The sequence below is a fragment of the Dendrobates tinctorius genome, unplaced genomic scaffold (assembly GCF_039654945.1).
Source record: "Dendrobates tinctorius isolate UK_male_01 unplaced genomic scaffold, ASM3965494v1 ptg000084l, whole genome shotgun sequence".
Lineage (NCBI taxonomy): Eukaryota > Metazoa > Chordata > Amphibia > Anura > Dendrobatidae > Dendrobates > Dendrobates tinctorius.
The window spans coordinates 47,345,544-47,358,024 of NW_027361752.1; the positions used below are offsets into that span (position 1 = coordinate 47,345,544).

A 12,481-nucleotide genomic window follows, 5' to 3' on the forward strand; every position below is an offset into this window, starting at 1 on the left:
AGAACGGACGCTGTCACTGTGCAGAGGTCGCAGGGAGGGACACAGCAGGGGTGAGCACAGCAGCTGAAACGAGCATCACTCATGACGCTTCATTTCAGGCAGGGGCTGTGGCATTGACCGCAGCCTTTGCCCGCTGCGTTGTTTGAGTATCCCAGCATGCAGTACGATTCTCAAATGAAGCGTCATCCCACAAGAAATAGGATAAAAAATTTAGAAAAGCAGTTCAATAGTGGAGGGGAGGTGGGGAATTTTAAATACAGGTAAATTAGAGGATGGCTTAGCTTTAAGGATAGTCCATAAATGGAAAAAAAACTGGTATAGATGAGCGAGCCCTTATATTAAAACCCATTATGAGAGAGCTGCTCTTTACTTGATCGCTGTGTATAGACGATGTTGAAGAATCCCTGGTAGCCATGAGCGAACGTGCTCACATGTACATAGATTCTACAACCTGCATGGATTTCACCCGTCAGTAAGTGATTTCCTCTGGAATAAAAGCGGCATCCGTCTCTCGGCTATAATGTGAACTTCTCTCCTTTTTAGGTCAGAAAATCGGTATATTTAATGAGCATAAGAGCTACGTGCAGGGAGTCACCTGGGACCCTCTAGGACAGTACATCGCCACGCTGAGCTGTGACCGGTGAGACTTGCTACATACTGTGTTGTGAGCCTCGCCACTAATCTTACTCCAGTCAGAAGGGACTGGAGTAAGGTTTGAGGTGTAAGGAACGCCGTCACTCATCATGAATTTGACAAGCAGAAATGGCTATGCCCCCATCCCAACCAAGCGCCTCCAGTTGGATGAAAATATCACCGTTAACTTACAAAACTTTTTTGAGCTGCCTCTCTTTGCTCAAAAATTTTGCAACTTTTCAAAGCTTTTTTTTTTTTTTTTTGCCAGTCTTGTCATAAAAGCTTTGATTAATCAGGGAAGCCAGTACATATTTCATTATGGCAGAGGGCTACATATTCCAGAATCTTAGCTTTCTTATGGCAGCCGCAGAATTCATGGAGCAGAACTAGTTGGACGTTATAGGAACTGGATGAAACATTTAGGGCCCGATTCATTATTGCATTTACGGTCTACTTTTCTTTATTTTTTAGCCTGTTTTTCATTTGCAACAAATTTCCCTCTTAATTTGCTCCTTTTTTTCTTATCATTTTGCTGTATATCTTTTGTGTTTTGCCATTGTTGGCAGAGCTTGTAGTGGCCATATGTTTTTGGCCGATTCGTCAATTGTGTCTTATTTTAAAGTCACAAATGTACTCCAGCGTCCTCCATCTTCCTCTCAGAGTGATTTTTAAGTGAACCTGAAATTTCTGCACAAATTTTGCAACATTTCAGCAGAACATGTGACTTTTGTGATCAAAAAGTTGCACAAAATTCATTAAACATAGTCAACATTTTTACCAATTTGGTGCCAAAAAATTCAACAATTTACAAATAGAGATTTTCAAAATAATAATAAAATAAAAGGCAACTGATGAATTGTAAAGCGCTTCGGAATATGTTGGCGCTATAGAAATTAAATATTATTATTATTGTGCTTTTTATATTGTTGAAGAGTGTGGAAAAAGTAAAGACCACAGCCTAATTGTGTCTCTTGACATCCGTGAATGTCGGTCCGATATCGGACTGCAATGCATGGAATGATGACCCGAGAGTGATCGCCTCATAGAAATAGATGAGGCTTTCACGCTCTGGTCGGGAGAGCCTTGGCCAGCCCGTGCTTAAGTTTGTGCCAGAAACGATAGCCACGAATATCTGAATGAACCCTTATAATAGAAGAAATTTAACCCTTTAAGGATTCGTACTCTTTTTAATTTTTTTCTTCATTTTTACTGATCTTTATCACTTTAGATCTATAAAATCTTGGTGATAAGTGTCATTTGTGGACTCTTTGGAGCCTCCATGGCATTTGTCACATTTAATGGCAAGAATGACGCATTTCATGATTGAGCGGTTGACTTTATTAGTGCATGTTGATAGTTTACAATTCATAAAACTAACATCTCGGCAAGTTTTAGACTTGTATTGAAATTATACAACCAGTTTGTTGTGTGCACAGAGTGATGAGAGTCTACAGAACCGAAACCAAAAGAGTCGCCTTCAACGTCAGCAAGATGATGTCCGCCATCCCCACTCCCGAAGGAGAGGTACGCTATTCATTTTCTTGATCGCATGCTTTTGTTGTGAACGTTTGTGCTCCGTTTTGCTTTTATGGAGATCTGTGAATCTATAATTTAGGCTCTGAAATTTGTGAATTTTTCTCGCTTGCAGGCTAAAACATACCGGATGTATCATGATGATAGTATGAAATCTTTCTTTAGGAGGCTGACCTTCACACCTGATGGTTCTCTGCTCCTCACCCCAGGTTTGTTTCTTCAGACTATTCTTTTGTGAAGATGTGTATATTCTTTGCCCTGCAGAATCTATCAGCAGATTTTACAATGTAAGCTGCATACCTAGTAAATAGAACCATTAGACCTGATGTGTCTGATACATTTGCTGTGAAAAACAATGTTATACTGGAAGTATAAATCCTGTTTAAACATTTGAGTCCAGCAAGAGACTGGAAGAACACAAGACCAAGTGTATTCATGAGTTTTACTCAATCTGCTCCCACATAGCCTGATTGGCTGGTCCTCAGGGTCCCTCCTCTCTGCTGTTGCTGAATCTGCGCCCACATGGCCTGATTGGCTGCTCCTCAGTGTCCTTCCTCCTTGATGTTTGTGAGTCTGCACCCACATATCCTGATTAGCTGCTCCTCAGTGTCCCTCCTCCCTGATTATTCTGAATCTGCACCCACATATCCTCATTGGCTGCTCCTCAGTGCCGCTCCTCCCTGATTTTGCTGAATCTCTACCCACTTATTCTGGCTGCTCCCCTGTCTTCTTCCTGTCTGCTATTGTTGAATCTGCACCCACATATCCCGATTGGCTGCTCCTCAATGTCCCTCCTCCCTGATTATTCTGAATCTGCACCCACATATCCTGATTAGCTGCTCCTCAATGTCCCTCCTCCCTGATTATTCTGAATCTGCACCCACATATCCTGATTGGCTTCTCCTCAGTGCAGCTCCTCCCTGATTTTGCTGAATCTCTATCCACTTATTCTGGCTGCTCCCCTGTCTTCTTCCTATCTGCTATTGTTGAATCTGCACCCACATATCCTGATTGGCTATTCCTCAGTGTCCCTCCTCCCTGCTGTTGCTAAAACTGCACCCACATAACCTGATTGATATCTCCTCAGTGTCCTCCCTGCTGCTGAAATCCTACGCCGCTCAGTACAAACTGCAGTTAGATGTCAGGCATGGTGAGGGGAGAGTGAATACACTTACACTCCTGAGCTCTCTGCAGCTGAGAGCTATTAATGTCTGCAGCTTATATTGTGAAATCTGCTTACAGTTCCTCCACACGACAGGTGACGACGGCCAAATTGATCAGTCACTGACCTCTGGGACCCTCACTTATTGCCTAGTGGAATGCAGCGGTGGCCTCGCTTGCGAGTGTTAAAGAAGTTTCTAACCCTAATGCTTGTTGTGTTTTCCCAATCTTAAGCTGGATTTGTGGAGGTCGGAGAGTCGCTTGTTAACACAACATACGTGTTCTCTAGGAAGGGTCTGAAGAGGTAAGTGCTCGTGTCCTAAATGTACAATTTACTATCAGTATATACTTGTCCATGAACAGTCCTTCACTTTGCAAGTTTTCAGTAAACTGGGGAGACTACTGATGATCGGGAGGAAGTTCCTGCTACTGATGAGCGTGGGCCTGTGACCTCAGCTTCTGCTTTCCGATTGAAGTTACATGGGCATTCAGGGACAGGGGATACAGCAAAAACTCTTAGATAGTGATGCAAATGTTAAATATCTGAGAATAAACTTTACATTAACCGCAGGAAATATTTTTGTTTCTCCCTAGTGGTCATTTAAGGAAATTGTATAACTGAATTGAATTAAGACAACCAAAAATAGTATGATAACTGTAGATCTAATGCATTTTCTTTCTCGCTTCATTGGGGGACACAGGTTACCATGGGTGTATGCTGCTGTCGCTAGGAGGCTGACACTATGCAAATAAGAAAAAGTTAGCTCCTCCCCAGCAGTATACACCCACCGACAGGCTCAAATTACCTCAGTTTTTGCTTAGTGTTTGAAGGAGGCGGACCTGGATCTAGCACCAGATCCGCAGTGTTTTTTCCTTACAGATTTTGTGTGTGTTTATTAATCATTTCACCTTTATTTTTCAGATACAGCTCGTCGGGTAACAGGGTGCAGATTACTCACCCTGTTTTCCCACATTTATGCGACCGAGAGAGCAGTGTGGTGTCACCCACATCGCCCACTCTCGGACCCGCAGGCAGGACTTGTCCCCTGTCACCCTTATGGGTGTTTCTGGGCAACTATCTGTGGCCAGTCCTTGCCTTTTCCCCTCCTCACCCCTCTCCTCGGAGAGGGCTGAGAGGAAGATGGTGGCCACCGGTGGTGGCCTTCCCCCTTGTTCCTAAGGGGTGACACCGTCTTCTGCACTGTCCGGACACAGTGCGGGAAGGAGGATCTTCATCCCAGGACCCTCTCTCTTTCCCGAGGGATCCTGACGCGATCCTCAGATGTGAAGAGGAGCTGGACTCTTGTAACAGGTAGTATAATTCCCCCCCCCTCCCCCCCAGTGGCAGCGGCGGCAGCTGCAGCAGCAACTCTCCGATAGGTCCCTGCACTCCCCCTCATCAGGGCTCTTGATTTTCAAATTTCGCACCCTTTTTTGCTTCACACGTGAGCGGTCTCCTCCATTTTAAGGCTTCGTATTGCCCCGGCTGTGTTGCGTCCAGGCCACGCCCCCCGACTCTCTGACAGCCCCCCCGCTCTCCCTGCTCTCATCCTCGGCGCGTCCCTTGTCACGGTCACACCCCCTTAACTTAGGCCAGCCAATCACCGCGCAGCATTGGGCCCACTTTCATGTTGTCGCGCCCCCTCTAGGCGACTCTGCCTATCAGGACACAAGTTTCACTTTTGCAGGCTGGGCACGCCCCCTTCCTGCGAGTCCGGACCGACGGACTAATTACAGGGAATCCCTTCTCCCTGTCTGCCCTGCATGTTAAACTCCCCATCCACGCTTCCTTCAGCGCGTCTTGTGGCCACGGAGAGCCAGCCTCCATCTTGGCAGCCGAAGCTCCTGCAGCGTCGTCAGTCATTCAGTGCCTGAATCCCTTTTGACGTACATCGGGGGACACAGCTACGTGCGCTCTTCAGCCGCGTAATCGCCGGGTATCAGGTAGGCCTTGCTTTCTCTCATTCCCTGGCCGCTTCTTATCAGCTCCCCTCAGCAGCATCACCTACTGGCATCCTTCTGCTCTGTCGCACAGGCTCTTCCTATACCCAACCCCACAGGGGCCACTGGTTACAATCCTATGGCAGTTCACTACTCTTGTGCCCGCTGTAAGAGAAGTGGGCTTCAGGCCAGCCATCTCCCTTCTGCACATTCTGCAGTCCTTCCAGCATGTCTGCCCCTCAGGAGTACTCTAATGATGGAATAAGGGCACACACCCCCTCTGGAGTGGGCTGTTGCCATGTCCCACTCGGTCTCAGGTCTGACTGTTGCCATATCTCAGTCGGTTTTCAGACCTCGCCAAAAGATCACAGTCCCTGATACAGATCCTGGAAAGATACCGCATCTCTCTACTGCCGCCAGTGCTCCGAACACCTCACACGGTGATTCGCATGCACCTGAACATGACCTTCACAGGGACGGATCAGAAGAAAGGTCTAGGAAGCGGACTCTGTCTTCAGATTCGGCAGCACCAAGGGTGCCTCTTTCTGCCCGTTCCCCCTCCTCGGAGGCGGACGTCGGGTCAGATGTAGCCTCTCTATCAGTGTCTGACTATGATGCAGGTCAGACATCTGGAACGCAGGACAGGGTACATGGCATCATTTCAGCTTTCGTTCAAACCCTCAAAATAAAAGGAAAATGCAACTGCTCAGGACCAACAAGTTTGAGGTCATTACCTCTAGACCCTGGGAACATCCCGGCAACCGCTTCTCGGAAGGAAGCGGCTAGACTTTCTTTATTCCATTTAGTTCAGACCTTATCAGCAAATGGTCTGAATCTCCTAAGGTGGACACACCGGTCTCATGCTTAGTATCCCACTCAGTCCTATCCATTTCCGATGCGACATCTCTCAAGCTCGCTATGGACAGACAGATCAAGGCTCTAGCCAAATCAGCCTTTGAGGTGTCAGGTGCTTATTTCTGCCCAAATTTTGCCTCCACATGGGTGGCAAGTGCAGTATCTGCCTGGGCCAAGATACTTCGTCGAAGCATTGTGGCGGCAGCTCCCACGGAAGAGTTAGCAGGTTTGGCAGACCAATTTGCCCTTGCAGGTAAATTCCTGTTGAATGACTCCCTGGACGCTGCTGCTTGCTCAGCAAGAGCAAACAGCAACATTTATTGCTATTCGTCGCATCCTTTGGTTGAAGGCACGGAACGCAGATCCAGCTTTAAAAAAAAAAAAAAAAACTCTCACTGGCCTACCGTTCCAGGGCTCCAGGCTCCTTGGGGCCAAGCTGGTCTGGATCATTTCGGACGCCACTGGAGGCAAAGGTACTTCTCTGCCCCAATCTAGGCCAAAACACCCCTTCCACAGAAAGGGCACCCAGCCTTTTTGGTCCTTTCAACCTTTCTCTTCCTCAGGCGGATCCTCCCAGCAGAACCGTTGTTCCGCACTAGGGGAAAGAAGGAAAACTTCTTTCAGACCTACGCCTCGCTAGTGGTCTAGGAGGCCCCCCCTGTAAGCTCTCTAGTTCCCGCGGGCACAGATTCTCTTCAAAATGTCTGGTCACCCCACCTGGGAATCTTTCTAGGGTGGGAGGTAGGCTTCTCTTTTTCAAGGTCTCTCGGTTGGCGGCGGTCGACAACGCCAGGTCAGGGACATTGTCACATCAGGCTACAAAATAGAATTTTTCCTCACCTCCAAAGGAGGTTTCTTCCCCTCTCGTCCACCAAAACAGCCCTTTCATGCCCCAGGGCTTTCCAAGTCTGTCTCTTCCCTCCTAAGCTCAGTAGTATTTGTACCTGTTCCTTGGAATGAACGGTTTTCCGGGTTTTGGACCTCAAGCAGTTGAATCGCAACCTTCGGGTTTGCCACTTTTGAATGGAGTCCTTGCGCTCTTTTATCGCCTTCCATGGAGCCGGAAAGATATCCTTGTTCTGTGGACAATCAGGTTGCCTTTTTGCACATTCCTGTTTCTGTGCAGCATCAGAGGTTCCTCCAGTTTGCCTTACAGGAGTACCATTATCTGTTCACCGTTCTCCCATTCGGTTTGGCGTCCACCCCCAGTGTCTTCACGAAGATCATGGCAGTGGTCATGGTCACCCTTCGTCCAAAAGGGATTCTTATAATCCCTTATCTCGACGATCTCCTGGTCAAGAGTCCATCTCACCGAGACTGCATTCACAGCCTCCAGATCACTCTGGACACGCGCCGTCTCGGCTGGATAATCAACAAAGAGAGGTCGACCCTGACCCCAGCTCAGCGTCTCATATTCCTGGACATGGAATTCGACACCAGCCAGATCGCCGTATGCTCACTTTCACTCCCGCCCTCTCAGCCAGCCCTCCTATCTGCCTGGGGGCAAAACAACGTTTTTCCCTGGACCGACCGGTGCTTCTGCCTCTCAAGGTGAGGCTATCCCTTCCAGTGGTGGACGCTTCCCACCTCGGCCCTACGCGGCAGATCCTTCTTTCTCATTCGGTGGCAAGTCATCACCACCGGTGCCAGTCTCCTGGGCTGGGGAGCGGTTTTTCCTCCACCTCACAGCGCAGGGCTGCTGGGATGCTCAGAAGGCTCTCCTCCCAATCAATCGCTCGGTCGTCAGGTCAGTTCCCCTTGCCTTCATCCGCTGGCAGTCCATCCTCGCAGGACATCCAGTCGGACAACGCCACGGCCGTGGCGTACATAAATCACCAAAGGCAGAACTCGCAGCAAGCAAATCATGCTGGAGGTGGCAAAGATTCTGCGTTGGGCGGAAAGCCATGTTCCCGCCAGTTCGGCCGTCCACTTTCTAGGGGTGGATAACTGAGAAGCCGATTTCCTGAGCCGTCAAGGGCTCGGGTCAAGCGAGCGGTCTCTCAACCCCGCCGTCTTCCACCAAATTTGTCTGAGGTAGGGCGTTCCATATGTCGACCTCATGGTCCCAGTTTCGCTTACCTTATCTCTTCCCACCCCTTTCCCTGTTGCCAAGAATCGTAAAGAAGATAAAGGCAAAAGAGGTCCCTGGAGGCTACCAGACCGTCCAGACCTTCTATCGCAAGGGCCCCTCTTCCACCAGAATTCTCGGTTTCTGAGTTTAATGGCATGGCCGTTGAGGCCGCAGTATTGGGGGACGCAGGTTTTTCCCTCAAGGTCATACAGACCATGATTAAAGCAAGGAAACCGGTGTCATCACGCATCTATCATAGATGTTGGAAAGTCTTCTTTCGGTGGTGTGTGGTCAACAGTTTATTTCCTATGACCTTTTCTCTCCCCTCCGTTCTGGGTTTTCTGCAGACGGGTCTCGACTCCGGCTTTTCTCTCACTACCTTAAGGGGTCAAGTGTCCTCTCTGGCTATCCTCTTTCAAGGGGATCTGGCTTCCTTTCCTCAAGCAAAGTTTTTTTTTTTCAGGGCGTCGCTCACATAGCGCCTCCTTACCAGTCTCCGGTCGACCCATGGGCTCTGAATCTTGTTTTGAGCGCCCTCCAGCGTGCGCCTTTTGAGCCGATTCAGGATATTTCCTTTTCCCTCCTCTCGTAGGAGGTCGCCTTCCTGGTCGCCATCACCTCGATTAGGAGGGTGTCAGAGTTGGCAGTTTTGTCCTGCCGTTCCCCTTTCCTGGTTTTGCACCAGGATAAGGTAGTGCTCAGACCGGTTCCGGCCTTTCTGCCTAATGTGGTCTCTGCTTTTCACATCAATGAGGACATCGGCCTGCCCTCTATGTGTCCCTCTCCAACTCATTCCTTGGAGAGATCCCTGCACAAGTTGGGCTTGGTGAGGGCAATTCTAATCTACCTTGCTAGGACTGCTTCTTTCCGTCAGTCCGACTCCCTGTTTGTAGTCTCAGATGGTCATCGGAAAGGGTTTCCAGCCTCCAAATCCACCATTGCTTGTTGGATTCGTTCAGCGGTTCTGGAGGCATACAGCGTCCAGGACAAACAGCCTCCTCCGGGGGTGAGGGCTCTCTCCACCAGGGCTGTAGAAGCTTCCTGGGCCGTTCGTCACCAGGCTTCGGGTTTGCAAGGCCGCTACCTGGTCGTCACTCCATACCTTTGTGAGATTCTACAAGGTAGATACTCGCGATTCTGCTGATGCAGGATTAGGAAGGAAGATACTGCAGGCGGCGGTCTCACACCGGCCAACCTAAGTTCCTTTCAGCATTTCTTTCCCACCCTGGGGACTGCTTTTGGACGTCCCATGGTAACCTGTGTCCCCCAGTGAAGCGAGAAAGAAAGGGGGATTTTTGGTACTTGCCGTAAAATCTCTTTCTTGGAGCCTTCATTGGGGGACACAGCACCCTCCCTTAATGTTGTACCGTGTTGGCTAATGTGCCTTGTTTGGTTGGTACATAAGTTGAGTTCTTACGTTTGAGTTTCTTATAGTAGCTCCTTATACTGCTTTAGCACCAACTGAGGTAATTTGAGCCTGTCGGTAGGTGTATACTGCTGGGGAGAAGCTAACTTTTTCTTATTTGCATAGTGTCAGCCTCCTAGCGACAGCAGCATACATCCATGGTAACCTGTGTCCCCCAATGAAGGCTCCAAGAAAGAGATTTTACGGTAAGTACCAAAAATCCCCCTTTTTCTATCGATGTCCTTTTAATTATTTTCATTAATTACATTTTATGTATAATATGTTTTATTTTATTAGACCCATAGCTCACCTCCCGTGCCCAGGAAAGGCCACACTTGCTGTACGATGTTGCCCTGTGTTTTTTGAGTTGAGAGCGACGGCTAAAGGTGATGTATCGTGATCCTCACATTTATGTTATGCTTGAATTATTACACTATTGAGGATGTATCAGTGACATGAAAGCAGCGCAGGGTTTCTAAACCAAGAACTGGGAAGTATGCTGGGTTTTTTTTTTTTTTTTTTAATCTCTTTAAATCATGATGCAGGCCTTGGCTTAGGAACATCCAACTTAAGTGCTACTCATAGATACAAATTTCAGATTTTTGAAATAAAACAAATACTCAGTGCTAACCTCTTCAGCCTCTCACCACTCGCTTTCCCGGCCGCTCTGCTGCCTGGCGGCCCTTTTTCCCAACCACTCTGCTGCCTCGCTGCCCTCCTTTCCGGCTGCTCTGCTGCCTGGCGGCCCTCCTTTCCTGCTGCCTCGCGGGCCCGCCTTCCCGGCCGCTCTGCTGCCTCGCGGCCCGCTTTCCCGGCCGCTCAGCTGCCTCGCGGCCAGCTTTCCCAACCCCTCTGACTCGCGGCCCGCCTTCCCAGTCGCTCTGCTGCCTCGCGGACCGTCTTCCCAGCCGCTCTGCTGCCTCGCGGGCCCACCTTCCCGGCCGCTCTGCTGCCTCGCGGCCAGCCTTCCTAAGCCCCTCTGACTCGCGGACCTCCTTCCTGGCCCTCTGCTTCCTCGCGGCCCGCCTTCCCAGTCTCTCTGCTGCCTCGCGGACCGTCTTCCCAGCCGCTCTGCTGACTCGTGGCCAAGGACGCGCCACTGTACGATAGAAAAAAGAGGACCAGACAGCATGAAACGCGCAGAGGGGCGGCCTGAGAAGTCAGCGAGGAGGTGAACATTCGTGGATGTCCATCACCCCTAATATACATATATTGTAGTGAGATATAATAGTGCAGTTGATACTATTCCATCTGGGCCATGATCACGTTTAGCACTTACATAGTGAGAACACGGCTTTTTCTTTATCGCTTTATTGGGGGACACAGATTACCATGGGTGTATGCTGTTGCTGCTAGGAGGCTGACACTATGCAAAACAAGAAAATTAGCTCCTTCCCGGCAGTATACACCCACCGACAGGCACCAAGTACCTCAGTTTGTGCTTAGTGTCTGTAGGAGGCGGACTGGGATCTCCCCAGATCTGCATCTAACCTTTTTCTTTTAGGTTTTTTGTGTATTAATCTTTTCCCATTTATTTTCCAGATTCTACACCGGGAAACGGGGTAAATGTTCACCCTGCTTTCCCATATCATTCGGATGAACGAGCAATGTGGTGTTACCCACATCGCAACTCTCAGGACCGCAGGCAGGACCCTTTCCCTATCACCCTCGGGTGCTACGGGCTGACTTCAGGTGGTGGGTCCTAGCCAATTCCCCTCCTCACCCCTCTCCCGGGACAGGGAAGACGGCGGTCACCGGCGGTGACTATCCCTTGCGGGCAGAAAAGTTTGTCTTCTACACTATTCAGACATAGTGCAGGGGAGAGGATATTCATTCCCAGGGGCCCTCCCTCATCGCGGGCCCCTATGGTCATCCTCTTCAGGAAGCATGTGGACGTCAGGTAAGCAGCCTAAAGGGCTACCATCAGTCCCATGCTCGCTCCTTACATGCCTGGTAGCAGAGTCTCCTTTGAATTTCCCGCCCATTCTTCTGCAGCCGCGCGCCTCTGCAGCCGCGCGCCTTTCAGCTCCCACGCCTCTGTCCCTTACCTCCCTCTCCACCGCGGCGTCACGGGCTCATCATGCCAGGATCAGGGCTCCGGGGGAAGAAACCGGCGCTGCGCTTTCCGTTCTGCTCCGGTGCACGCCCACTGCAGAGCGCGCGCTTTGTTGGCGCCATTCATCAGCCCATCACAGTGCTACTTTTGGTTCATGGATCCTCTTTCCCCTTGTGACCCGCGCCCTCCCCCCCAAAGGCCACAGCCAATCGCGCAGCGCTGCCGCCCCGCTCCGCCCATCTCTAAGGTCCTGCAACTCTCTGATTCCTTGTGTGAGACACGCCAGGGATCTCAGCTTGGGGGACACTTCTGCTGTTCTGCTGCACATCAGATAACGGTGCTGGTGACGGTAGGCTCCAATTTTTTCTGAGCAGCTAATTTTAGCTCCCGCGGCAGTACTCCCTGTTCAGATACTGGCCGCAATAATTCTGCAGTCCTTGCATATGTCCAACCCTGCAGGGGATCCTTACCCTAGACCCACCGCTACCCACTACGCCTGTGCGCGCTGCAAAAAGAAGTGGGCGTCAGGTCAGTCGTCTCCCTTCTGCCCGTCCTGCTGTCCTTCTGCGATGTCTGCCCCACCGGAGCACCCCGAGTCCCGGGATGAGCGCACTCCCCCTCCTCCTGAGTGGGCTGTTGCAATGTCTCAGTCGGTTTCTGACCTGACTAAAGTCTCAGTCCCTGGTCCAGGTCTTAGAACGACTTCCGCAACTATCTTCAGCCACCTGTGCTCCGAACGCCTCTCACGGTGAGTCTCGTCTGCACCTGACCGCGACCTCCACAGGGACAGGCTGGGTAGGATTTCTAGGAAGCGCATTCTTTCTCG

General features: G+C 50.1%; 1 protein-coding gene across 2 annotated transcripts in view; it reads left to right on the forward strand.

Moving 5' to 3' along the window:
• CHAF1B (chromatin assembly factor 1 subunit B) overlaps positions 1-12,481 on the forward strand; it is a 57,300-nt gene that overhangs the window by 22,841 nt on the left and 21,978 nt on the right. For both annotated transcript variants that reach the window (XM_073584654.1, XM_073584653.1), the window contains exons 6-10: positions 544-640; positions 2,070-2,157; positions 2,282-2,375; positions 3,562-3,631; positions 9,897-9,985. In XM_073584654.1, coding sequence (XP_073440755.1) covers positions 544-640; positions 2,070-2,157; positions 2,282-2,375; positions 3,562-3,631; positions 9,897-9,985 — 438 coding nt within the window. The remainder of the gene's footprint in view (positions 1-543; positions 641-2,069; positions 2,158-2,281; positions 2,376-3,561; positions 3,632-9,896; positions 9,986-12,481) is intronic.